Here is a 27,337-nt window from a genome sequence, read left to right as displayed (position 1 = left end):
AATTGGTCAAGTGTTGAAGCAAATTCTTACTTAAGAAAACATAATCAACCCTGGTTTTAGAATTATAAAGACTATCCAGTCAAGTAAAAAGCTCCCTTTGGGTATATTTCATTAAGTTTCACATCCAATTCAATCAATCAATCAGTGACACTTATAAAGCGCGCTACATACCCGTAGGGTCTCAAGGCGCTGGGGGGGGGGGGGGTGCCGCTACTGCTCGAACAGCCAGGTCTTCAGCTTCTTCCTGAAGGAGAGGTGGTCTTGGGTCAGGCGCAGGTCGGACGGGAGGGAGTTCCAGGTCTTGGCGGCCAGGTAGGAGAAGGACCTTCCTCCTGTAGTCGCTCTTCGGATGCGGGGGACGGCGGCGAGGGCGTGGTTGGCTGATCGGAGGTGGCGTTTGGGAGCGTAGAAGTTGACTCGGCTGTTGAGGTAGCTCGGGCCTTGGTCGTGTAGGGCTTTGTGTGCGTGGGTGAGGAGGCGGAAGGTGATTCTCTTGTTGACGGGGAGCCAGTGAAGGTCTCTCAGATGTCCGGAGATGTGGCTGGATCGTGGGATGTCGAGGATGAGTCTGGCTGAGGCGTTTTGGATCCGCTGGAGTCTCTTCTGGAGCTTGGCGGTGGTCCCGGCGTCTCAGTCTAATTCATACTTTGCTCACAGTCTCACTCATCATTTCATTTATTTCCTTGGGAACATCAAGGTAGGACCCTGCAATTATATAAAAACGAAATACCTTATTTATAGATGACAAAGTGTCTGTACTTGGGCAAAAGAATGAGATTACAATCGTATTAAAATATATTTTAAAAAAAACAGGTTGTAATAATATAAAAATACTATTTGCATACAGTTAACAAAACAATTCATTCTATAAATTCATAAACAAAGACAGAAACAGTAGGACATCACATTCCTATTCAAGTGCACAACTGGAAAAGGAAACAAGTAGTTCTATGGGTACACAGACACAAAAAGTAACAAGCATTTGCAATGCAATAGGTCTCGCATTAGGAAAGTTTGAGCTATTGGTATTGTAAATGACAATTTTTTTATTTATGTGTTGGTTTTGAAAATAGCGACATTAATAGCTTTGTCATTTATAATGCCAATACTTTTAACTTTCGCAAACGTGACACCTTTAGCATTTGTAATGCAATATGTGTTGTATTTACGTGACTTAGATGTATTGATATTACAAATAACAATGGCTTTTAATTTTTTTAATAATTAATACCTAAATAAAAGTTATTGTAATTTATGGCAATAGCTTAAACTTTTGTAAATAACTTTTGTGAATATTATGTTCAGTTCAGTGTATTTTATTGTGACGAAAATCCAAGAACAGAACTGAAATATTAACATCTTTTTGTGACATTTGTAATAAGGCCTGAAACATTGAGAGAACATATTTGAACCAGTTGTTATTAAATTGTTGCACAGAGTGATGCTGTGGCGTTCAGTGGTGCTGAGTGATGCTGTGGCTGGTGGAAGTGTGCACTGACAACTGGTGGTGTGTGTGCCTGGTGGAAGCGTGCAGTTATAGCTGGTGGTGTGTTTGCCTAGTGAAAGCGTGCACTGACTGCTGGAGTGTGCCTGTTAAAACGTGCACTGACAGTTCGTGGTGTGCGTGTGCCTAGTGAAAGCGTGCACGAACGGCTGGTGGTGTGTGCCTGGTGAAAGTGTGCACTGACGACTGGTGGTGTGTATGCCTGGTGGAAGCGTGCACTGATGGCTGGTGGTGTGTGTGCTTGGTGGAAGCATGCAATTATAGCTGGTGGTGTGTATGTTTGGTGAATATGTGCACTGACGGTTGGAGGAGTGTGCCTGTTAAAACGTGCAGTGACAGCTGGTGTTGTGTGTCTGTCTGGTGAAAGCGTGCCCTAACGGATGGTGATGTGTGCCTGATGGAAGCGTGCACTAACGGCTTGTGGTGTGTGTGCATGATGGAAGTATGCACTGACTGGTGATGATAGCTGGTGGTGTGTGTGTCTATAGGATGCGTGCACTAATGGCTAGTGGTGTGTGTGCCTGGTGGAAGCGTGCACTGATGGCTGGTGATGTGTGTGTGCCTGTTGGAATCGTGCACTGATGGCTGGTGGCGTGTATGCTTGGTGAAAGCGTGTACTGGCGGCTGGTGGTGTATGCCTGGTGAAAGTGTGCACTGACTGTTGGAGGAGTGTGTTGGTTAAAACGTGAACCGACAGCTGCCGTTGTGTTTTTTGCCTGGTGAAAGCGTGCACTGACGGCTGGTGGTGTTGTGCCTGGTGAAAGTGTGCACTAACGGCTGGTAATGAGTGTGCCAAAGAAAAAGTGTGAAACAAAAATAACGAGTGTAAAATAAAAGTGTAGAGTGTGAGACAAAGAGACCAAAGATGTGAGAGCAATTTTAATCTCCATTCAAGATACATAATGGAAAGTTATATACCTTTTACGCTAATGTGACAGAAAAAACAAGCATTAAAGAAGAGGGGAACATATATAAGTATCAGAAATTACACCAATCTGAACAACAAGAAACTCTAAGAAGAGTCACATCATAGGTCACAGGCTGTATTTGAGAAGAAAAGCGAAGAAATGAAAATTAAAAAACATGTGAAACAAAATAAACACGAAGGACTTAGTAAAGAAAACAAGAAGAAGCACCAAGACTAGTTGAAAACATAGATGAAGCCGATTGATGGCGACTTTTTATTATTAAATTGTTTTCCTGTGGTTCCGTACACTGCAATGTAACATCACACAGTGAGCCAGTGTAAGATCTGCTGTCGAAAAACACGCTGCATGCAATGCAGATGGGCATTTCTTAGGGACCTCAAGCAGCATGCTTGAGACTCGGAAGGAGCCCACTTAACCATGAACCCCTGCCATCTCAGAGTATCAATGGAAAACCAATATCAGTTAATAAGCTTATTTCCGCCCTAAGCCAGCCATAACATTTACGTTATTACTTCCAAGTTCTTGTACGATGCTGGTAGACTGTCTGGGACAAAGACCAACAGTGGTTTCTGTAACTAAATCCTTCTAGATTGATGGAAACAGGAAAACACAGAAGGATACTGGGAATGCCAGCATTTCTTTATACTGAAGTTTCATGTATAAGAGTTGTGACCCTCCTTGTACCCAAGGACTGAAAAAGAAGGATGGCATGCAAAGCCCTTTCGGCCCTAATCCTTAAATAACAAATCTATACTCTTAGAATTCAATGAATGCGACATAGTTACCCCACCAAATGTTATACGAACACAAAACTGTTTCCACATCACCATAAGCTGAATCAGACTGTGGTCTGCTACAAAAAAAAGAAATATTTACAATGTCGGTGATCTGCCGAATACAATACTAGGCCATACCAGTGTCAAAATGTTGGCAAAAATCAATAAACCATGCTTTGGCATTTTCCCATCGGAGAAATAGTCAAAGGATGTTGACACAGACTCTTTTTAATGAGGCTTATTTTTGGCTAATGCGTGATATACTATATAAATATCAAAAGGTGATACAGCGGTAATTCTCCATCAATTTCTGAAAGTAAACACATTTTTCAAGCGTTGTTTAGCCTGCTGGCTGTGGATGTCACTTGACCTGCAGATTTCACTACGAATGAGCGTCAGAGAAACAAACAGTGACATTGCGCGACTGGCCAACTCTCTTCCTCCTCCTTTGCTCGAACCAAATACGATAAGGATTTAGACATGAGAAGGAAAAATACTGAGCTGGATGGCCAATGCAAACTTTGCATGCACATGACGAAAGGCTTGCAGCAATGTTATGCATTCCGGACATTTACTGTCATTTCTGGAGCGAAATGCTCAGTCAGGCAGACCCAGACAGATGAAAAACCTCGAGATATGTAACAAACCACCATACATGAAGGAAGTGCAATATTTAAGACAGATCATGCTGTCTAGGACTATAAGCGACACAAACGCTTAATTGTTGATGTCTTTCCGTTCGCATCTCATTTATGTGGATAATGCACGCGAAGAGATGCAATAACGCCCTCACTTCCCCAAATAAGATTCTGTGTGTATCGGTGCAGAAACCATCGGCGTTACCACATGACCTGGACTTTTTTTTGTTTACACCACATCCCTGCATGGCACGTTTGAAAAGTCCCTTTTCTTTCTTTTTTATTCCCGGGCAAATACAGAGCTGACATTTCGCTCCGTGAGGATGGTACCTTGCAAGGCATCGCACTGAAGCCAAAGGTGCCACCTCTTCAAATGAAGAGAACATTTAACTGTCAAAGCCCCGCCGTGAACAAGCCATTTAGAGCCCTCCCCAATCCCACCTGCACATACACAACAAGGCGCAAGCTTTTTAAAGCTCCCGTGCTACGCTATTGTCTGAAAATAGACCCCAAGTGCCTGCCTTCTGAGCGAAAATTACAACGCGGTAATCAACAGTGCCTCAGCCATTAATTACGGCAAGCGGATCTAGGCGCCATAAAGTGCCTTTGGCAGTCTTATGTTGTATCACTCATCATTTTGGCTGCACGCGCGCGTTTTCTTCCGGCCATATTTCTAAGCAAATAGTACACAAAACACTGTGCAAAGGGTTTGAAAAACAGCCGGTCCACGGCCATTACCATCACTGCCTCATACACGTGGTCCGTAACAAGAAGTATTTAAGAGCTAAACTGTTACTAATGAGGGGGAACCTTTGGCCAGCCGCTCTCCACATGTTAAAACAAGTCTTCATTATTACTCTGTTCACCGCCGCAGCCCAGGAGTTTGTAGAGTCCCCGCCGGGCCGCTGCGCTGCCTGCGACGACCCGGAAGCGGTTGGGCAGCCGGCCAATCGCAGCTCGGCCCCAACCGGAAGTCCCGCCCCCATCGCGGCGCGAGAGGGAAGCCACTGTCCGAGGAGCCCCGAGGGCTCCTGATCGAGTCCCGGTCCCGAGATGGGGGACCGGGTGAAGAGCGGCCGGGCGCATGGGGAACGCGGGGCTCTCATGTGGTGAGAGAGCCCCGCAGAGCGCTACCGCCGCCCGAGAGGCAGAACCGCCGCCGAGCACCGCCAGAACAGGTGAGTGTGGTGAGGGAGAGGAGGGATGAGTGGGGGTGGGGTGTACGCGCGTGTCTCTGTTGGAGTGTGTCTGTGCGTGCGTGTGTCTGTTTAAGGGGGGTTGCGTGTGTGTGTGTGTATGCAGTGTGTGTATGTGCGCATGCGTGCGTGAGCCTTTCTTTAAGGGGGGGTGAGTGTGTGTGTGTGTGTATGCAGTGTGTGTATGTGCGCATGCGTGCGTGAGCCTTTCTTTGCATGGGAATATGAGGCACGGCGACGTGCGCGCTACAATCTCCAGCAGGAGAAGCTCGTGACAGTCTACTGTCCACATTCCCCCAAAAGTGATTGCATAAGTTGTCTCGCCCTAGACGCAAAAGCTTCACTTTTGCTTCGTCTAGGCGAGACCTAAAAAAATGAGAATACAATAGACAATAAATTTTGCCTTAAAGCCACTGATCTACTTGGTCATTGTCTATAGTGAAGAGTATCCTTAATTCATTGATAGCAACTGTATCAGTCAATACCTTTTAGATTCAGTGTTCAAGTGTGCATCGCGGCGTTTTGGTGGAATCCCAATATTTAGAGCCACCTTCTTTAGGATTAAATAGTTTTCTCCTACAGTTTCAATAAACTAAGCAGTATGTGATGGTATTGTTCGAACATCAGTGTTCCTCTAAATGTTTTAATATGAGTGTAATCTCATTCTTTTGCGCAGTACCGCCACTTTGGGCCATAGATGCATTATAGACACCTTATAAATCTCTTTCAATATACTTCTCTGGAGTCATTAGATTTTTTTTAATGCTTTGATAAGGCCAGACAAAGCCTAAATCACAAGGGGCAGATGGAAAAAGTTGTAGATGTGTTCATGTAGACTTGCTTTGCGCTTGGAGCAAATTTCTAGCAATTCATGGGATTACCAAGAAAGTACTTCTGGTATTCTATGCAAGTTGAACATTTCAAGATGATGTATATGTAACATTTAAATATGCAGAATTTCCACAAATGTGTACATGTTAGCATGAAGAACTATAACACCAGCCTGCATTAGCACATTTAAATTTCTATTCACTTTGAAGGTAATATTTTTCCTTATGGAGAAACTCATTCCACAACATTTTCATTAAATATAGGAGTGTTCCCTCCTGTATCTGGAATTTACTTTACTCCTTCCTAGGGTACATTTGTGTGCATTTCTAGGGTGGTAAACTACAAGCAAAAGGAATGTGAATAGATATGAAATATGACTTTGTGTGTGATGTACATTCTGTTAAAGTACTCAGGAACACTCACAGACCTTTTCCCTAACTTTAAATGTGTGACTGTAGAATTTTCACCTAGCTGTCAAATTTGAAAAGTAGAGTTACGAGGATCCCACTAGTTTCGATCCTGTGGGTCAGGATTGGAATTTACAATGACTTTTTACCTCTGCACACAAAAGTATAAGTTAGATGTACGAAAACCTCTGAATCAAGCGTTTATTGAGGTCTAATGTTTAATTGAATACCTTTCAGGTATTCTGTTTTTCACAAATTATTGTTAGACAAGTAAAGTATTATGTATTCGCTGATTTTCTGTCATCTTCTTGTACAGGGAATAACATCTTTCTTTCACAGTCTTTCCTTAAACCTTGCATGAGCTAAATATAGAAACATTGTATAAGGCTGATTGTTGTATACTATAAATGATTCATATAATGACAGCTTGTGCTTTTATCCACAAAGGTGTATCAGTCCACGTTAGTGATGAGGAAGAGGTATATTGTGTGGACTCTCCTGAACCTCAGAGGAAAGAAAGCGTCAGTAAGCCCACTGGTAAGTGGATAAGGAGTTGTCCTTTAGAACCACAAGCATCATGTTTTTACATTTCATCCTTACTGTTCTTTTTATCTTTAGCTGTACTCTTGTTTTTGATTTAGATCGAGTGCAGAAAATGGTATAGATACCAACAGTACACACGATATTGAGCATGCTTTTGAACCTGAATACAACTTTTGTGATAAACAATGGATACCAATAACTTTCAAAATATATATTTTTAAAATATTTGTATTGGTATTTTCATGTTACAAAAATATAAAACGTTGTGACACATAACGAATAGGCAGTTATACTGGCGTGCCAGTAGGGATACATGATTTACATTTGTGTCTGCCCCACGTTTCTGCAATCGGCCTTAAACAGTTAACATTGAACATATAGGTAATTGCGTGTGTACGCGTGCTGAGTCGTAATGACAAAACATAGATGTGTTTGGCGGCTGTTTAGTGTTAGATTACACTCCCTGCGCTGGATTACTAGCCGTTGATCAGGCGTGTACGGTTGATTTATGGAGGCTTGTAAGAGCTGAGGTATTTGTCTAGTGTTGACCACATTACACGGTCGGGGTTTTTCCAGGGTGTTTGTCTTAGTGCCGTGATGTCTGCCCCTCTTAGGAATATGACCCAATTCAGTCACCCCTTGAATGTGGCTTTGGTGGTATCTTTCCACTTGGCTAGTACTGTTTTGACTGCTGTTGTCAGGAGGAAGTCTAGTAGGTACCTGTCTTGCTGTGTAGCTAGATCTGTTGTGATATAAGCAGTGGTAGTTGTGGCAAATGTGTTGTAGAGTGCATCCTAGGGCTTCGCTGATGAAGCACAGCACCTTCTCCCAGAATTTGCCAGCCTTACCACATTGGAAGATGAGGTGTACGAGGTCTCCTCCTACAGCACCGTAGTTCCAGCAGCTGTTGTTGTCCTTCAGACCTAATGATGCTAGGCGAGCTGGTGTCCAGAATGCTTGGTGTAAAAGCCAGAATTTAGTTTGTGCTCGCACTGGGGATATCATGTTTCTTGATGGGGCCTCCCAGAACGTTTGTAGTTCTTGTTCTGTGAGATTGGAGCCAAGTTTGGTTACCCAGTAGGTGTTGTTTTTTGTGTTTAGTTTGGAGGTTCCTGGGCGGAGGAGCTTGTATAAGTGCGAGACCTGGTGGCCTGTCTTATTTATGTTCGCCATGTATCTGAAGATTGAGGGATTGTGTTTGGTTAGTTTAGATTTTGTTAGGGCTGTCTTGATGGCTAAGAAGTTGTAAAGTTCTACTTCGGGGAGGTCGTGTCTATTTCTCTGACTGTTAAAAGTTTGGGGCGATCCTTCCTCCTCCAGCTGAGCTGGGTATGAGAGACCTACTTTTTTCCATGTGTGCATGTCGAGGGTCTTTCCTCTGTATTTTATCCCAGAGTGATTCCCGGGGTGAGTTTCTGATGCTGACTTCGAGCTTTCTGTCTACTTTGAGCAGCGCCTGCCTAGTGATCTTGAAGATCGGGTTGCTCTTGTACGCTTGCTTGTTAGCTATGAGGAGAGTTAGGGGGTCTGCATTGTTTAAATAGCTTTATCTATAGAGAGCCAGGTTGGTATGTAGGGCTGTTTAGGCAGTACCCAATGCATTCCTTGTCTGGCTATGAAGGCTGTCTGGAAGGTTCTCAGGTCTGCCACGATGAGGCCCCCTAGCTTTTTACCTAGTCGGATTTTCTGGAGGCTGATTCTGGGTTTTTTGTTGCGCCATATGAATTTGTTTAGCATCCGGTCAATTTTTTTGTGGAAATAATCTGTGAAAGCCAGGGGGACCATTCCAGCTAGATAGTTAACTATGGGAGTGATCATCATCTTCATAGTGTCTACTCTGCCCCACCAGGTGATGAACTTGGGCGACCAGGTATCTAGGAGACCTTTTATCTTTTCTAGAGTGGTTTTCTCGTTCTGTTCCAGGGTCGATCTTAGCTTCCTGCAGAAGTGGATGCCTAGGTATTTGACAGAACTAGGTTCCAAGCTAGTCCGGAGGAGCCCAATACTTCTCTAGTTGTGTGTATATTGAGGGGCATGCATTCTGATTTGTCTCTGTTGAATCTGTAGCCTGAGGGTTTTGCTTAAAGATCTATAGTGTGCATGAGTGCAGGCATAGAGTGAGCGGGCTTCTCCGTTATTATGCGCAGTCGTCTGCGTAGGCAGCCAGTTTGGCTGTAGTGTTGTTTATGTTTACTCCTGCTATACTGCTGTTGTCTGTGATATCCCTGATCAGGGTTCGAGGGCGAGAAGGAACAGCAGAGGAGTTAGAGGACATCCCTGCCTCGTCCCCCTTTCGAGATTAAAGGGGGATGAGGTCGCTCCGTTGATTGGTATCTGGGCTTTGGCGGATTTGTATAGAGCCATGACTTTCCGCATGAAGCTCTCACCCAGGTTGTGCGCTTGCATGCTTTTCTCTAAGAAATGCCAGGATACCCTGTCGAAGGCTTTTTCTGCATCTAACGTGATGGCTACCGTAGGGTTAACTGTTTTGGAGAAGTGTTCTATGACTTGGCAGAGGAGTCTCTTGTTATCGTGGGACATGCGAGTTTTTAGATAGCCTACCTGTGAATTACCGATTAGCTGTGGGAGCACTTTATTTAGTCTTGTGGCCAGGATTTTGGCGTATAGCTTGCAGTCTAGGTTTATGAGAGATATAGGGCGGTAATTTTAGGGCCATTGTGGATCTTTGTTTTTCTTAGGTATGACTATTATATTGGCTTGTGACATAGATCCTGTGACTGCTCCCTCTTTCCCACAGTGTTTAAAGACTTTACCCAGCACTGGGCTTAGTTGGTCTTGGAAGGTTTTGTAAAAGGGTGCGGTGTATCCATCCGGTCCAGGGGCTTTGCCGTCTTTTAGAGCCCTGATGGCTGAAATGATCTTGCTGGTTTTTATGTCCTGACCTAATGCCTTGGCCTCCTCTTCTGTAACCTTGGGTAGATTGAGTCTGTCTAGATAGGCTAAGCATCCCTCCTGTTCTAGGTTGTCATTTTTTTTGTAGAGTTCTTTGTAGAATTCCATGAATGTGTGTATGATTTCATTATTCCTGGTGAGTGACCTATTGTTTGTATCTGTGATTGTTGAAATACTTTGTTTTCTTTGCTTGTATTTGAGTTATGATGCAAGCGATTTGCCCGCTTTGTTAACCTCGCATAGGCTGATTTGTTTGTATTTCTTGATCCACAGACCTGCCCGTTCGCTCAGAATTGTGTTGAATTTGTATTTTTTCCCTGAGAGTTCTACGAGTGCGGCTGCGTTCGAGGTATCGTTAATGTGTTTCCTCTCCAGTTCTTTGATGTCCTGTTCTAGTTGGTTTATTTGCGCTTTTGCTTCTCTATCTCTCCTGGCCTTGATTTCTATCAGCGTCCCCCTGATGGTTGCTTTAAGGGCATCCCATAGGCACTTTGGATCTGTATCAGGAATATTGTTTTCTGCAATGTAGTCCTCTATGGCTTTCTGTATTCTGTCTTTGTCCTCTTTTTTTGCCATGGTTATGTTGTTAAATCTCCATCTGCGTGTGATGTGCTCGTTGTATCAGCCCGTGAGTTGTAGGCTGATACATGAGTGACCTGAGATCGTTCTAGCCGCGATGTCTGTGTGTTCAATCAGGTGTGTGTGAGACTGAGATCAGGATTTAGTCTATTCTGCTGTATGAGTTGTGTGCGTTAGAGTAAAAGGTGTAGTCTCTGGTATTGGGGTGTTGGAGTCACCATGGGTCTTCTAGGTTGAACGTTATGCATACGTTTTTTAGTGTGTTGAGGGACATCGGGGGTCGGGTTTGTGATCCTGATTGTCTGTCTAGGGTGTGGTCCAGGGCAAGGTTGAAGTCGCCTGCCAGCACATTCATGTCGCACGGCTGGTAAGCTTCTATTTGCCTCGCTACCTCTTCCCAGTAGCTAGTGTTGTCTGTGTTAGGAGCGTAGGTGTTGGTTATCAGTATAGTTTTATCTCCTCTTTTCAGTTGGGGGATCATTAATCTCTCCTGGTCGTCACATTGTTCTTTTTCAATAGTTATCTTGGATTTACTGTTTATAAGGGTGATGACCCCTTTTTTCCCCTATCGCTGGGGAGCAAGCTACCTGACCTATCCATCTCGCTCTGAGCTTGCTTGCGTCTTCTCTGGCTAGTTTTGTCTCTTGTAAGAGGATTATGTCACCTTTGGTCTTAGCTAGGTAGTCTAGAACTTTCTTCCTCTTAACCGGGTGATTTAGACCATTGACGTTGAGGGAAACTATCTTCAGGTCTGTTTGCAGAGCGTTGTTATTTGTCGTCCTGTTTTGCGGGGCCCTGGCGCATGTTGGTGTGTGTAGTAGTGGTTTGGTGAGGTGTTTTTTTAGTGCGTGTGGTCTAACTGAGCAATTGTAGGTGACCAGGACAATGACATGGACAAACCTGAACAAAAAGACGATAGACGGGACAGACTCTATGTACATAGAAACCCCCCTCCTCCCCCTTCTCCCCTCCCTTCTCCCCTCCCTTCTCCCCTCCCTACTCCCCCCTCCCGCCCCCTGCAGCTTTGTCGTACAGTAGATGTGCAACAGCAAGGTCCCTCCCGCCCCGCTACTTTCCCCAGGTTAGTCAGAGATCGCTGTATGACATTCGGGGGTGGGTCTGACTGTTGTAGCTGACCATCCAATACTAGTTGCCGCTTCATTAACTCCCCGTATGAAAGTGAAAGGATATAGTCATTATTATGCTCAGTCACGCTTGTCCAATCACTTCTTGTGCTTCAGTGTGTAGGTTCGCGCTCTTCTGTGCCATATCTGGCATGCAATGAGGTAGATTTGCTTGTGCAAAGGATTTTTTGGTGTCTTCATGAGGTAGATATCTGTTAAGGTCAAGGAGTCTTATCTTGCGTCTGTGAGGTAGATTCTGTTGTGCACGCGAGTCTTTGGGCCTTCTAGGTAGCGGGCTAGTTCCGTGGGATCTTCGACGGTCAGTGTTAATCCTTTGTTGGTTATTTTGAATCTTGTGGGGCCTGCGAATGAAAAGGTGATTTTCTTTCTTTAGCCTGTCTCTTTGGGTTAAGAAACCTTTTCTGATGTCGACTGAGGTTTTTGAGTAGTCCTGTGTGAGGATGATTCTGTTTCCGTTCCACAGCAGGTTGTGATTCTTTCTTGCAACTCCGAAGATCGCTTCAGTTTGATGTGAATGTAGTGGTTTACATATAATTGGTCTTGGTCCTGTTCTGTTAGATTGTCTTTTGGCTGGTACTCTGTATGCTTTATCTAGTTCGAATGGGTTCTCGAACCTAAGGTTAGTTAGCTTGGGAATGAGGTTTTGAGGGAGTGCTACGCACGAGCCCGCCTTGTCTTCCTCGCCCTCTGGTATTCCCAGAATTCTTATATTGCCTTTTCTACTTCTGTCCTCGAACTCTGACGCTTGCTTTCGGAGGTCTGTGGTAGCTTTGGCTATGTTGCCGATTGCCTTTCCAGTGAGCTGTGCCCTGTCTTCAATGTCACTGACTCTCTGTTCTACTTCAGAGAGCCTGCTGTTAGCTGTGTGAATGTCTGCTCCTACAGCTGCAAGTTCAAGCTGGATGGCATCAGTGGTTTTTTTTTGTAGTCTTTGCTAGGTCGTGTACCTCCGCAAGTTTTTTGAGGATGCTGTCCAGAGTACTGCTTATGTCTGATTTTTGTTTTATTGGTAATTCGTAGACTCCTTCTGGTTTCGTCTTCTTTGGCAGGTGATTTCCATCGTTACCAGCCATTTTGGCTATGCCTCTTTTTGTTAATAGGCAGTCGAATCTCATGCCTCTTTGTGAGTCGCTGCTCTCTTGTTTGTTTGTTCTTATTTGTGTGTTTGGTTGTTGTTGTGGGGGCCGCTTTGATTTTCTTGGCACCTGATTTCCTGCCTCGTCGGCCTTGTCGTGCGCACCGCCTGCTGCGTTCGTAGGAGGTTCTGTCGTTTTGCTTGCCTTGCTTTGTCCTGCTCAAGGTAGGCAGTTTGTTTTGTGGATCATGCCCCTTTCCTTGCGTTTTCTGGTTGTGCTTGAAATAGCTCTGTTCCTGGGCACTCCTTTGAATCTGCTTGTCTCCTTGTTACTCTGTGTTGACTTGTGATGGTTTTTCTCTTCCGCTTTTGTGCCTGCTTGGTCTTTTCGCTCACTACTGGTGTTGGTAGAGCTGGTTTAGGGTGCACTATATTGCTGTGGGTGGTCCAACTATAACTGGGTTAGATTCGCTACCATGCAGTTGTTGACAGATGGGCGGTGTTGGTATGGTTTGTTATTCTGCTAGTACCTCCGTGATGGTTGTTACAGCCGTGCTAGTTCTGTTTCACCTGGGGCGTGTCTGATCACGACTGTGGCCTCTTTTTGTTGTTCTGGATTTCCCCCTTCTCCGACTAGGTCCGTGGCCGCTTTTGTTGTTTGCTTTGGATATAAGCCTTCGCGATGCGATTCTGGTGGCTGTTTGTTCCAGACCTCTCTCGTGTTGCCCTACGCTGGCTCGGGCTGCTCAAGATGGTGGTGTCCCTCGTTGGTTTCGGTTTCGCCCTCCGTTGTCCTGGGCTGTGTGATGTCTCATTGGGCGTTTATTGTAGGCGTTTGTTTTGTTTTGTCTGCTTGCGCGCTGATATTGTTTGCACAAGATGGTGGCGCCCATAGATTGTTTCGGTTTCGTCCTCTGTTAGCTGGGGCTGACCGCTTTTGCTTTTCGCTGCTTGTTGCTCTTGTCTGCCTCTCCCCGGTATTAAGTTGATGTTGTCGCTGTGGAAGTCTTTTTTTTTTGCGGCCGAAAGCAACTGCTGTCTCCTTGGGCTTTATTTGTAGGCGCTTGTTTTGTCCGCTCATGCGCTGTTCATGTTTAGGTGGGTCAGCTCAAGATGGCGGCGTCCATCAATAGTTTCGGTTTCACCTCCGCTAGTACGTGTTGGGCATCGCCGCTGTGCACAATTGTTTTGATTTTCTCCCTTTAGAGGATCAGTCTAATAGTGCGATCTGGGCATTTATTGTGGGTTGGCTGGGCCGCTGGTTAGCGTTTGTTCCCCCCTCTGGTGCGACCCGGCTGTTTCTCTTCCCAATGTGGCTGCGCCCTGCGGTTTCGTTTCGCTTTCTGTGCGTCGATGGCGATCGCAGTTCGGTTTTTGCCGGGGTCTGGGCAGCAAGGTATTCTGCTTGGGGCGGGGGGGGGGCTATGAGCACTGACCTCTTGGTGGCTGTTCTTGGGTGTAGGCCCTTTGTACCAGCGCTTTCGTTGTGCCGCCAATTGGTTCCTCTGTTACTCAGACGCCGCCATTTTGTCTTTTTTTTCCACTGTCGGAGATCTTATTTTTGCAACTGATTTAGTCAGTTGTTTCGTAGTTATCGCCCTGTGTGGTTGATGTCTTCCTGCTCTCCAGGGTTTCGATTTCCTTTGGATTGCTTGAAGTTTCGTTTGGTTAGCTGGAATCGCGTTTAGGGCTCGTTATTTGTCCTGGGTGTAGTGGAGCTCTGGATTTAGGCAACTCTCCTCATTGCCGTCCCAGCCACGCCCCGGCAAAATGGTTTTAGTTCCAGATTTTGCAATGTATTTACTCTCACCACATAGCTTTCCATAAATAAATTGTTCCAGATGGCAGCTAGTTGAAATTGCCTGCGCAGAAACCAGGAGTGGCCACAATTTACACTCATTTTTAAAAGGGCACAATTTTGAAAACCAGATACCAAAAAAATGACTTTGCACCCAACTTTAAATGAGGTGGTAACATTCAACCAAACTAATATATACTTGACTCTAACTTAAATGACTATAAATATTTAGGAGTTTCAATCCCATTCACAGTATTGTGTCCATCCCCAATAGTATTTTTTGGGGAGATACAATTGAATCCTTTAACAAATTAAAGAAGTTTTTTCATTGGATATAAATAACAAAAGTAATGTTTCAATCTAAAATGCCAAACAAGTTATTTTAGTCACAGGTTGACAAGTGCAATGGAACAATATAAAGCACAGTCCGAAAAGATTAAATCATATAAATAATCATATAGGAATGGGACACACTGATAGTTACAGTTCCATTGCACCTCTATGAAGTATGGCTAAACTTTGTGTTAAACTGTAGCCTTTTAGGTGTGGTGTCTTCGAAATCCCTTGGCTTCCTCCAAGACAAAAATGTTAACCTACACGCATGTATTGTTGCAATGGCAAATAAGAGCTCAATTTCCAACTTTAACTCCTTTGTGGAATTAAACCTTTTATATTCAGACTTATAAGCCAGTTATGCAGTCTCTTGTTCTCTTGAGGGTAGACTATGGCAACTCCCTTCTCGCAGATATTTCCAGACTTCATCCAGTTCAACTCAAGGCAGCGCTACATGCAATGAGAGGCAGAGCTCGGGGCAAGTGAAGGGTCAGCTGCTTCTCAGCTATTCTAACCTCTTTGCATTAGCTCTCAGTAGGCATGAGGACTATTTTTAAAGTACCTTGCATAAAGCTGTGTTTTTAGGAACCACTCCGATACCACGTACAAAGTCAACCATTCCTGGCAGACAACACCTCCTTCAGAGTAAGTACAGCATTCTTTTTGAAACTTTAGGCCTAGGCCTGTCCCTGAATGTGTGAGGTCCTGAACCTGGAGAAGTACACCAAATGTGTCCTTAGTATGAACCAAGGGATAATTTCCCAGTCCTGTTTACAGCGTATAAATCATGGTACTAGCTTTACTGTGTTTGAAGAAGAGATCAATTGGATGAATCCTATTGGCCCACTTGTGTAAAGTTCCACTATCATATGTATGCCCAGTGTATGCCCAGACCCTTCTGCTGGCATCCCTTATGTGTCTCAAGTGCCTGCACGAGTGTAGTGTGTTTCTGAATTCTGTGTGTGAGTGAACCGAGTATCAGAGGTCAGCGGAATCCATTTTGGATATCCCATGCCTAGTATAGCACGTGATGGAGGGGTAAGGACTGTGCTCCCAGACAGTGAAAGTGTATTGGCTGTATTCCCGTACTTAAAGAGAGGAGATGTAGATACTGAATTGTGAGGGTTGGAAACTTGCCTACCTATAGCATTTTATGAGGCCTCTGGTTCGCAGGAGCTGCTGATTCTTCCTAGGAACTACAATTTGGTGAATGGTGGGGGTGAAGGGTGGGACAGCAGGTTCTGTTGTGAGAAGTGAAAACATTTCTAGGCCAGGCCTGTCCTTTTGTCTGTCCCTGATTCTCCTTCAGCCGGGCTACTGATAGCCAGGAGCAGAAGCTACTCACCTAATTGTGCCTCTCCTGGGAGTGCTCTAGGTTGCAATCAGCCCCAATGCTACCTGTTGTGAGAAGCATCATTCTGCACATAGGGAGGGCCTGGGGAGCAGCCTTAGGAGGATACTTGAAAAAGAACCACCCCAGGCTGGTTCTACAGTTTGAGACAGTTGACCCAAAATATTTGATCCAATTGCCCGGTCTAGAATTTGTGTATTGACATGGGACCCAAACTTCCGCATTTTGTTCCAGTTTCAAGACCATTATGAACAGGAAAGGGACTGCTCAGCAGAGTACTGAAAGGACGGCTGCGAAACCAGGGCTGGTGTCTGTCCGATTGGCAGCCTCCTAAGTTTTTTTAAAAATTTTGTTTTATCCCATTGTTAGTGGTTTTACTGTAAACATGCAAAAATACAGTGAGTAATTAATGTCAGCAAGTAGTCTATTACAATGTATGGTACCGATATACTGGATAATTTACATCCGTTTTGCCACATTATTCCAACATGTGAAAAAACTTAATATCAATGTAAATTCACAACTCCCCCCTCCCCGCCCCCAGTGTAGCACCATGCAATAGTCTGTGCTGCTATGTCCAAAATAAACAAATTGAAGGAAAATAAGGGAGAGGGGTATGCCCTTGGCAGTGGATATAATACATATGTAGGGTCTTCCACTGAGTATTAGTGATAGTGGGATCTAACTAGGCCTCCAGTCTCACCCACCAAGCTTCCGTTAGCGTGTTAGTCATTATCCATCCCCCGTTCCCTGTAGCCAAAACTGTTCCAGCAGTGTATCCCACACCATAGAGATGGGTTGTTTACATAACCCCCTACACTCTCTGCACCTCCCCATCTGCACACTTCAGCCCGCCATGTGGACACCAATGAAGGAACGGACTTCTTCCAGTGGTGTGTTATTTGCCGCTAAACAGTAAGTAATACCAGGTCTGCAAAAAGTGCTACGGCGCGCAAACCCTTTGACCTCAGGTAAAGCCCAAGTATGCAATGCTCCAACATATCCCAATATGTAAGCTCTGTCACTAACCTCAGTAAATCACATATGCTTCCCCAGTAGGATGACAGAGGATGACATTCCCATATCATATGGAGTAGGTTTGCGTATTCTGTGTGTCACTAGGAGCACAAATACGATGCAGATGGAAACAGTGTGTGAACCTTCAAGGGGGTTAAATATGCCCTATGGAAAATCAAAAATGTAACTGTGAAGGTATCAACCCAGGCGGCAATAAACAATTCTTCCCCGCATAAATAGTGATAGGACACAGTAAACCAACCCACTTCTGTAAAGTAGTGCAGTTTCTTTTATTTAGACAAAGTTCATTAAAAAGCAATGACAAAGTTTGACTCAGGAATTAATTTTATGTTTTTATGAAACTGTGACTGTTATAGTTCTAATTTTATTTTGTAATTGACTTTATTGTTTGTATGTATTGCATGTCCTTACATGCTTTCCTTTTTAATAAAATATTTGTCATTGCTTTTTAATGAACTTTGTCTAAATAAAAAAAACTGCACTACTTTACGGAAGTGGGTTGGTTTACTGTGTCCTATCACTATTTATGTGGGCAAGAATTGTTTATTGCCGCCTGGGTTGATACCTTCACAGTGCTTTTTCCCTGACCTAGGGGTAACTACCGTATGCAATACAGGGAACCCTTGTTTTTTACAAGTAAATCAAAAATGTAATACATTTGAACTGTTTGTTGCAGGGGATATGGGTTGCGAATTCCAGAAGGAATCCCCATTCCTTATCATGGAGTCGGCGATCCAAGTCTGCTTGCCATTTATCGCTTAGAGGGGTCAATGATATCTGCTGGTGGGAATGTAGGGCTTTATAAATCCACCTCACTAGATGCCTAATCCAGTCAATTTCATAAAGTGCTTTCACTAGGGTGGGTGTCTGTGGTTCTTCTCTGGTTGGTGTCTAGTGTTGGTCCATGTACCGCAGTATAAAAGCGTGCATAAGGAAAATGGTCCTGGGCAGGACATGTGACTGTATGAATTCCCAGTGTGGAATCAGCGTTCTCTCCTCAAAAAGATCTTCCCCTGTAGACATTCCCTGCTCCTCCCAGTGTATCAGTTTTGCTAGGGAGAGTATATCAGAGGGTATGGGAAGGCCACACAAGGGGATGTTAGGGGCATATGGAGTTGTAGTGGGGGTCAGACGAAGCACAGTGCACCAGTATATCAGCGCATTGTTTAGTAATAACTTCAGTCAGTGTGGCAGGCAGATCTTCCCCAGCAACAGCAGTGTGTGTAGTTCCCCACTACGTAAGTGAGCTGATGTGTAGCCAATTTCTAGAAGATGTAAACCTGCTAGCCAGTGGGAAAGCCACTCAAATTGTCAAGTCAAGTCAAATTATTTATATAGCGCGCTACATACCCAGAGGGTTTCAAGGCGCTTGAGGAAGGGTGGGGAGTTACTTGTCGAATATCCAGGTTTTAAGTTGCTTTCTGAATGCTAGGTGGTTCTGAGTGAGGCGAAGGTGAATAGGAAGTGAGTTCCAGGTTTTAGCTGCCAGGTAGGAGAAGGATCTTCCACCCATGATGGTTTTGTTGATGCGAGGTACGGCAGCAAGGGCTTGGTTGGAGGAGCGTAACTGGCGGGAGGGGGTGTAGAAGGAAAGTCGTGTGTTGAGGCAGTCGGGTCCAAGATCGTACAGTGCTTTGTGTGCGTGGGTTAGGAGGCGGAATGTAATCCTTTTATTGACGGGGAGCCAGTGGAGGTTTTTCAGGTGATCAGAAATGTGGTCTTTACGCGGGATGTCTAGTATGAGCCTGGCTGATGCGTTCTGGATACGTTGGAGTTTTTTCTGAACTTTAGCGGTGGTACCGGCGTATAGGGTGTTTCCGTAGTCCAGGCGGCTTGTAACCAATGCGTGGTTAACCGTTTTTCTAGTTTCGGTGGGGATCCAGCGAAATGTTTTTTTGAGCATGCGAAGAATGTTGAAGCAGGATGATGAGACGGCGTTGACTTGTCTGTTCATCGAGAGTGAGGAGTCCAGGATGATGCCCAGGTTCCGTGCGTGGTCCGTCGGGATGGGTGCTTTTCCAAGTGCCTCTGGCCACCAAGAGTCATCCCAGGCGGAGGGGGAGGTACCTAAGATTAGGACTTCTGTTTTGTCTGAATTCAGTTTCAGACGGCTGTGCTTCATCCACTCGGCTACTTCTTTCATTCCTTCATGTAGGTTGGTTTTGGCGGTGTTGGGGTCTTTGGTGAGTGAGAGGATCAGTTGAGTACCATCAGCGTAGGAGATGATGTTGAGGTTGTGTTGGCGTGCGATGGCCGCGAGGGGGCTCATGTATACGTTGAAGAGGGTGGGGCTGAGTGAAGATCCTTGTGGCACGCCGCAAATGACTTCGGTGGCCTCTGATTTGAATGGCGGGAGACGGACTCTCTGAGTTCTTCCGGCGAGGAACGAGGTGATCCATTCTAGAGCTTTTCCTTGGATTCCGATGTTTCTGAGGCGGTGTATCAGGGTGCTATGGCAAACTGTGTCGAAGGCTGCGGAGAGGTCGAGGAGGATGAGGGCGACTGTGTCTCCATTGTCCAGTAACGTTCGAATGTCGTCTGTTGCTGCGATGAGTGCGGTCTCAGTGCTGTGTTTTGCTCGGAAGCCGGACTGTGAGGAGTCGAGGGATTTGTTGGTTTCGAGGAAGGCGGCGAGCTGGTTGTTGACAGATTTCTCGATGACTTTGGCCGGGAATGGAAGGAGCGAGATGGGGCGGTAGTTTTTGAGTTCGGTGGGGTCAGCTGTGGGTTTCTTCAGAAGGGCGCTGAGTTCGGCGTGTTTCCAGCTTTCCGGGAAGGTGGCGGAGTTGAGGGAGCAGTTAATGACGTCTCGGAGGTGTGGTACTATGATGGAGTCTGCTTTGTTGAAGATGTGGTGAGGGCATGGGTCCGTGGGGGATCCTGAGTGGATGGAGTTTATCAGGCGGATAGTGTCTTCAGTAGAGATTGGGTTCCAGTCAGTAAGGATGTGCAAGGGGGATGAAGGTACGGCAGAAGGTTGGGTGGGTTGGTCTCCGGGTTGGTTGTCGAAGCTGTTGTGGATGTCAGCGATTTTGTTGTGGAAGAACGAAGCTAGGGAGTCACAAAGGGTTTGAGAGGGAGTGATGTCGTTGGAGTTGGCAGTAGGGTTGGTAAACTCTTTGACGATGTTGAATAATTCCTTGCTGTTGTGGGCGTTGTTGTCTAGCCGGTCTTTGAATGCGGCTTTCTTGGCAGTCCGGATCAGTTGGTGGTGAATGCGGGTGGCGTTTTTGAAGGCGTCTCTGGTGCTGGTGTTTGGGTCTTTTTTCCAGGCTTTCTCAAGGGAACAACAGAGTTTCTTGGATTTCTTAAGGTCATCGTTGAACCAGGAGGCTTTTTTGCTGGCTAGTTTGATTTGACGTTTTTTCAAAGGTGCTAGGTTGTCGGCGCTGTTGGTTAGCCATTGAGTGAGGTTAATGGCTGCTTGGTTGGGGTTCGAAGAGTGGGCCGGGGGGTTTTGAAGAAGCGATGAGGAGATCTGGTCGAAGGTGATTTTGTTCCAGTTTCTTCGCAGAGTAGGTTGAGGATGGTTGTGGGTTGTGGTCTTTTTGTAGACAAAGTGGACGCAGCTGTGGTCCGTCCAGTGGAGAACTGTGGTGTGGCTGAAGGAGATATGTTTGCTGGAGGTGAAGATTGGGTCGAGTGTGTGACCTGCGTAGTGAGTGGGGGTATTAACAATTTGTTTGAGTCCGAGGTTGGCGAGATTGTCCAGGAGGGTGGTTGTGTTGTTGTCGTTGCTTTTTTCCAGGTGAACATTGAGGTCTCCCAGTAGAATGTAGTCCTCGGAGGGGAGGGCGTGTGGGGTGATAAAGTGAGTGATGTCTTCACTGAATTGTGTACGGGGTCCTGGTGGCCTGTAGAGGAGGGTGCCTCTGAGAGTGGTTTTGGGGTCGGTGTGGATCTGGAAGTGAAGGTGTTCGGCGCTAGCGAGGTTGACGTCTGCTCTGGTTGAGATGCAGCTGGAATTCTTATGGACGATAGCGATGCCTCCTCCTGTTTGGTAGGTGCGGTCTTTTCGGATGATCTTGTAGCCTTCCGGAATGGCAATGGTGATGTCTGGGGCTGAGGAGGCGTTCATCCATGTTTCCGTTAGGAAGGCAACGTCCGGAGAGATGGTGTCTAGTAGATTCCAGAGGTCGATGGCGTGTCTGTGGACTGAGCGGGTGTTGAGCAGGATGCATTTTAGGTGGTTGGTATCAGATCTCTGCTTGGTGTTCGTGGAAGGGGAGTTGGTTTTGGTGCCGTCAAACTCGCAGGAGTTGCATGTGAAGGGTCCATGGGTTTGACCAGGTGCGGCTTGGGCGCAGTTGGGGAGTCGGCCGGGGTTTAGGGCTAAGAGGGTGGAGGCGTCGTATGTAATGCGGGTGGGGTGGATGGTACGGGGGGCAGGGGGTCTGGCGCTGGGCGCGGGCTTGGCGCGGACGGGCGTAGACGGGCTTACCTTTGGCGCACCTTCGGCACAACTGGGGCGCGACCGCTGCGCGTAGAGACATCAGTCATATGTGGTTAGTGGAGGGGGCGTAGCGTGGGCGGGTCAGCTGGGAGGTGGGAGTGTGGTGGAGGGGCGGTCTGTGAGGCAACAAAACAACAACAAAAATGGCTGCAGACCGAAGTTGGAGCAGGACGAGATTGGGGGCACAGATAAGCAATTTTGTACAGAAGCGGACAATCGGGCACAAAGTAAATAATAATTAAATAATATCACAAGCAGTGCGAGCAGAAAATAAAAGCGCTGCGGGGAAACACAAGCGCGATGTGGGCTTAAGCAATGGAAGTGCTATGCGTGTCACGCAGGCAGATATCAGGCGGTGGCAAATAATGCGAGCAGGGCACAGAGAAAGGTAGAGATCACCAAAGCGCTACGATACCACCAAGTGAGGAGGGAGCGTAGGGGAGCGACCGCATCCGATCGAGTCAGCACGGTCACAGCGTGGGTGCTGAGAGGTCAGCCCCTAGCTTCTCGTGGGTGGGCGGGTCAGCTGGGAGGCGGGAGTGTGGTGGAGGGGCGGTCTGTGAGGCAACAAAACAACAACAAAAATGGCTGCAGACCGAAGTTGGAGCAGGACGAGATTGGGGGCACAGATAAGCAATTTTGTACAGAAGCGGACAATCAGGCACAAAGTAAATAATAATTAAATAATATCACAAGCAGTGCGAGCAGAAAATAAAAGCGCTGCTGGGAAACACAAGCGCGATGTGGGCTTAAGCAATGGAAGCGCTATGCGTGTCATGCAGGCAGATATCAGGCGGTGGCAAATAATGCGAGCAGGGCACAGAGAAAGGTAGAGATCACCAAAGCGCTACGATACCACCAAGTGAGGAGGGAGCGTAGGGGAGCGACCGCATCCGATCGAGTCAGCACGGTCACAGCGTGGGTGCTGATAGGTCAGCCCCTAGCTTCTCGTGGGTGGGCGGGTCAGCTGGGAGGCGGGAGTGTGGCATGGACATCAGGTTCTCCCATGCCCCCATCGTCAGGAGGTAGTTTTTGGAGAATAATACGGCGTCGACCCGAGGTCCAGATAAGGTATATCAACAACGAATGTAGTGTTTTAAATATCATCTGTGGGATAATCATGGGGAGAATCACAACAGCATCACCATCTTAGCTAGGGCTAAGCAGCCAGACACTGACAGTGGAAGGATGACCCAGAATTTCACCTGGGCTCTCAGTGCTGCTATTGCTCTCAGTAGGTGTCCATCTAGCAAATCAGTGTAGTATCTAATACATTTGGATGCACAGATACTTGAAGGTGTGCTGGGCCATTGGGACTGCCTGTGTCCCCAGGGAGACTGTATCAGCATTAAGTAAGGCATTGTGGAAGGAGAATGCCTGTGACTTTGCATGGTTAATCCATAGGCCAGATAGATCTCCAGAGCGTTGTAGGGTTCCATCTATATGTGCGAGGACTTTGTCACGTTGCATATATATGTCATTCTGGTAGAGTGGGAGTGCATGTAATTGACATCCACATGTTATGCCTCGTTCTGTCCCATCTTGGTGCAATCGCTGCACAAGCTGTTCCATAGCCAGGACAAATAATAGTGGTGACAGTGGGCAACCCTGGTGCATGCCCGGGACACTGGATAAGGTAGAGAGAAGTGTGCTCCTGTCTTAGCTCTGGCTGTAGGATGGGCACAAAGGTCCCTGACCCACTTAATAAAGGCAGCTGGGAGATTAAATGTCCATAATACTGAAAATAGGTATTCCCATACTAGTGAGTCAAAGGCTAGCTGCAAGTTAATGAAAAACAGCTTGCATCAGGGAAAGGGGCACACACCATCTCCATTATATGATGGAGGTGCTTCTACTGGGTACAGATCCACATTGGTCAGTATTGATCAAATCCAGGAGGAGAGGAAACAACCTCTGTGCTAGAATTTACTGAGGATTTTGTAATACGTGGTCAGAAGAGACAGTGGTCTATAAGAGAATAAAGATTCAGGAGCCCGGCCAGGCTTCAATAGGGAGGTGTCCAGGGCGTGGCTCGATGTGGCCAGCAACTCACCGATGTCAAGGGCAGCTCAATATAATTTCTCAAGTCTTGGTTTCAAATGTGCTGCAAACATGGAATAGAACTCTGCATGTAAGTGGTGCAATCAAACAGCTGCAATTGTTCTAATGCCGTATTCTAGCTTCCTGTAAGTTTATCAGACATGCAAGATCATAAACGGCTTCCTGCTCCATGATGCCCATGCAGGCCTCGATTCGGAGAAGGCTTGCTAGGATAGTGTGTCTAGTTGCTGCTGCTATGGACCCTCCTCTGGTGACCATCTTGAATGCCTCCCAATCCATCAGCGGCATCAAGGCTGTACCTTCGTTGGTAGTAAAGTAACCATAAATGGCAGTGCCTAGTGTGTCCCTAAAGGCTTCATCTTCCAAAAGGGATGGCTACATTCACAATGTTGGTACCGGCGCAGTGATTCGGTCCCCCGTTAGGGCTATTTTCTTAAGTAGGTTATTGTCGGAAAAAGTCTTCTAGGTTGTTGGAACTGGGGTCACCAGTCCCCTAGGGTAGCATGGCACGAGCGGGTAGGCATCCGAAAGCTTATGTGTAAAGCGACCATACAGCACACGCAACCACTGAGTCAGAAACATGAGCACGCAATTAGGGACGCCACTCCAGTGAGCTTGTGTAAAAACTCAAGTTAACTTTATTAAGATAGAGCAGGATCAGGGTATTAGGAATTCATCATAAGATTAGCTTCATAGCTCTCTTTTCAGATACCTGTGTGTCAACACTTGGCATTAGACTTCCGTTGAATAAATATTAGATATTCCATAAATATTAAATATTGGATAAATACATTTTTAGCAAAACACAGGCCTGGCCTATGCCTTGCCCCTGGTCAGCACCTGCATCAATTACATTAAGAAGACAATCAAAATGATAGGTCATCTTATTAGCCCTGTGGGCTTTTTACCCACCTCTCACCAAGCAAGGGTGAGTGTTTTACCACAGAAACATGTAACTAAATCACTGTAGGCTTCTAATAAATATATCACTAGGTGGAAGTAAACATTTCATTAGGAATAAACAACCTCGTGGGTAGGTATAACCATTTTAACAGGCAAGCCTGCGCTTAAAAGACTTGGATTAGGCATATACAATCTTTCAGTAAATGTAACACATTCCCTTAGCCGTAGCCTAGATTGACATACCACCTTCTGTGAAGCAGGAGTAAAACATTTCATGAGGCTGGAGTAAACAGCTCAGTATCTGAAGTAAACCCTTCAGCCATCCCCTTGTGCCGGATCAACCTCTCCTCAATCAAGAAGAATATTTCATCATACCCCTGTAGGCACTTAGCCAACATCTTCCTATGAAAGTCTAAACATTTCCTTACGTAGAACAGTTAGTTAACCAAGGTAAACCTCTCCTTAATCAGGAGTAAACACTTCAAGGAAATAGGAGCAACCCTTCCCTAATCAGGAATCAACATTACCCTAGAAATCAAGCATAGGCATTTTATATAGCAAGAACAGGCATCCTTTTAGGTAAACACCTCACTGGGTAAATATCCCATTAGAACTTGGACCCCAATTCACTGGGTAGGGCCCCCCATTTGCTTTAGGTAGCAATAACCAGTTCCTCAATTAGGAATCAATTTCTCATTAGAGGATTACTCCCATTCCAGTACTTAGCAGGCCAGGAAACCCATACATTTGTAGAAAATCTTATATTGAGCAGGCGCAAGCCGATCCCTGTTGTAGTAGAGGGAGCAAACCCTTCCCTGGGCAGGAGTAAACCTTTTCCTTACTCAGGAATAAACCCTTACATTACTCAGGGACAAACAGCCATTAACAATCCATCTTGGTTAGACAGCACTGCACTCAGCAGAACCTAACCCCTAGCCAGGGGATAATTTCACTGTAATGCGGGAATAAGCAGTGCCTTAAATGTGGGCAAAACATTTCATTCCAAATCAACCATTTCAATAGCTGCAGCAATAACACTTCCTAGTTACAGGAATCACAGTACCTCGAATGAGGGTAAACCATTACTCTAGGCTTCAAGCGTGTCTGTTCGGGCTCGGGCCCAGTATTAGGCCTTGTATTGGGCAACAGGGCCCAACGATGATCTTTCCCCCAGAAGAGGGGCGTCTCGGGGCTTCCTTGTGCCTTCCGCCCTTCCTCCCCAGGGTTACCTTGGCCTTCAGCCCCTATGGGGCTCCTGCGGCGGATTCAAAAGAAGAGGAAGGGGTCTGACTCTCCACAGAGCCCTCCGAGATGTCAGCAGATGGTTCCTGGGCCTTCCACAGCCACCACGGCCCGGGAACCAATCAGGATGCGGCTCCTGGGTGCGCGACACTGGCAGCCAATGGCCGCGCGGCTCACAGCAGCACGGCGGCGGCCCCCTCCTGACACCGGGGACGCCAGGGCAATGGATGGTGATGTCGGAGTCTCAGGACAACTCCGGTGAGTTCCTCCAGGGCACTGCGAAGTCGCAGCAGCTCTCCGGGGACACATCACTTTAGTTGGCGCCACACGGGATGCAGAAGCAGTCCAGGCAGTAGCGCTCTGGACAGACAGCGCCTCAGGGATCACAGCGCTCGATCAACGCCGGCACTCTAGGGGTAATAACAGAAGTGCTGGCCCAGATTGCAGCGCTTAACCAGGGGTAATGACAGCAGGCTCACAGCGCTTCTCATGCAGGTCAGTGGCTAGCGCTTCACAGGACCCCACAGTTGAGCATAACAGGTCCTCAATATAGCGCTTATGCAGTCCCCGCAATAGCGCTCCTGACAGCCACAGATCCTCAACTGACAGGGATGGATAATCAGGATTAATTTCAGCAATAGCGCCTCTCAAGCACAGCGCTCCTCAGGGGCAGCAGAGGTGCTTGGCAGTTTACTACGAAGCGCTTTCCCAGCACGGTTCACAGCAGGCATTCACCACAGCGCTGATCAGACACAAAAGTCTTCAGAACCACAGCGCTTCGCAAGGAGGCTGATCACAGCATTCCAGGCACAGGTCACAGTGCTTTATAGGCACAGGCAGTCTTTAGCGCTTCGTAAGGGTTCTGGCTAGGAATGCAGCAGGACAGCAGTCCCAATAATAATTCAGTTCAGCGCCTGGCAGTGCAGGTAGTTTAGTCAGGGAGAGCTAAACACAGCTCAGGCAGAACATGTAGTTCAGTAGAACCCACAGGACAGACCACATGTCCGTGGCAAACCAGACAGAGGAATCCCAGATGGCGTCAGGGGGCACAGGGAGCAACACCGCGCCAATACCTGGGTGGTTCTTCAAATCTCCTGTGGTGATTCAGTCTTCTCTTGGCGCTTTATGTTCCTTGCGCCCTTGTAAGTTTCAGTTGGTTTCTTGTTTCTCCAGTATTACATCTTTCATAGATTCACATGCTTGTATCTTCCCCGTCGTCATGGTGGGAGTCTCACGGTAACAGAATGACCAAGCAGTATCATAGAGAAGAAAAACTGCATAGAAAATCCCCATAGGGGCTGTACTATTTGGTAGCCAGACCATTTCTTTGTTTTGGTCCAAAAGCCAGCCAATCAGAATTGCTGCCCTGCCCTCACACTCCCCAGCAGCAGCTTCCTGCCTCAGATTTCCAACCGCCTTCGTGTGAGAAAGGAGTCTCCCTGAGCTCTGCTCAGTTTTCTTCTGTTCCTGTGTGAACTTTTGACCCTTGGGAATCTTGTTTCCTGCCTTCTACTTTGAGGTATTGTGTGTACTCATATTGCTTATGATGGCTGAAAGCTCTAAAAAGAGGCTGTTCAGGCCATGCAGATCCTGTGGGAAGGCCAGACTTTTCTCTGAGGACC

The 27,337-nt window shown here is 46.4% G+C and overlaps 1 protein-coding gene across 1 annotated transcript in view; it reads left to right on the top strand.

Annotated features, from left to right (window-relative positions):
* Window positions 1-27,337, top strand: part of LOC147708705 (uncharacterized) — a 389,106-nt gene that overhangs the window by 217,746 nt on the left and 144,023 nt on the right. Inside the window, exon 9 of the mRNA XM_086927355.1 lies at window positions 6,729-6,818. Coding sequence (XP_086783481.1) covers window positions 6,729-6,818 — 90 coding nt within the window. The remainder of the gene's footprint in view (window positions 1-6,728; window positions 6,819-27,337) is intronic.

Source organism: Lissotriton vulgaris, chromosome 6, assembly GCF_964263255.1.
Source record: "Lissotriton vulgaris chromosome 6, aLisVul1.2, whole genome shotgun sequence".
In the NCBI taxonomy this organism is placed as follows: Eukaryota; Metazoa; Chordata; class Amphibia; order Caudata; family Salamandridae; genus Lissotriton; species Lissotriton vulgaris.
Note: the sequence above shows the minus strand (reverse complement) of the source record. Positions and strands in the feature narration are given on the sequence as shown.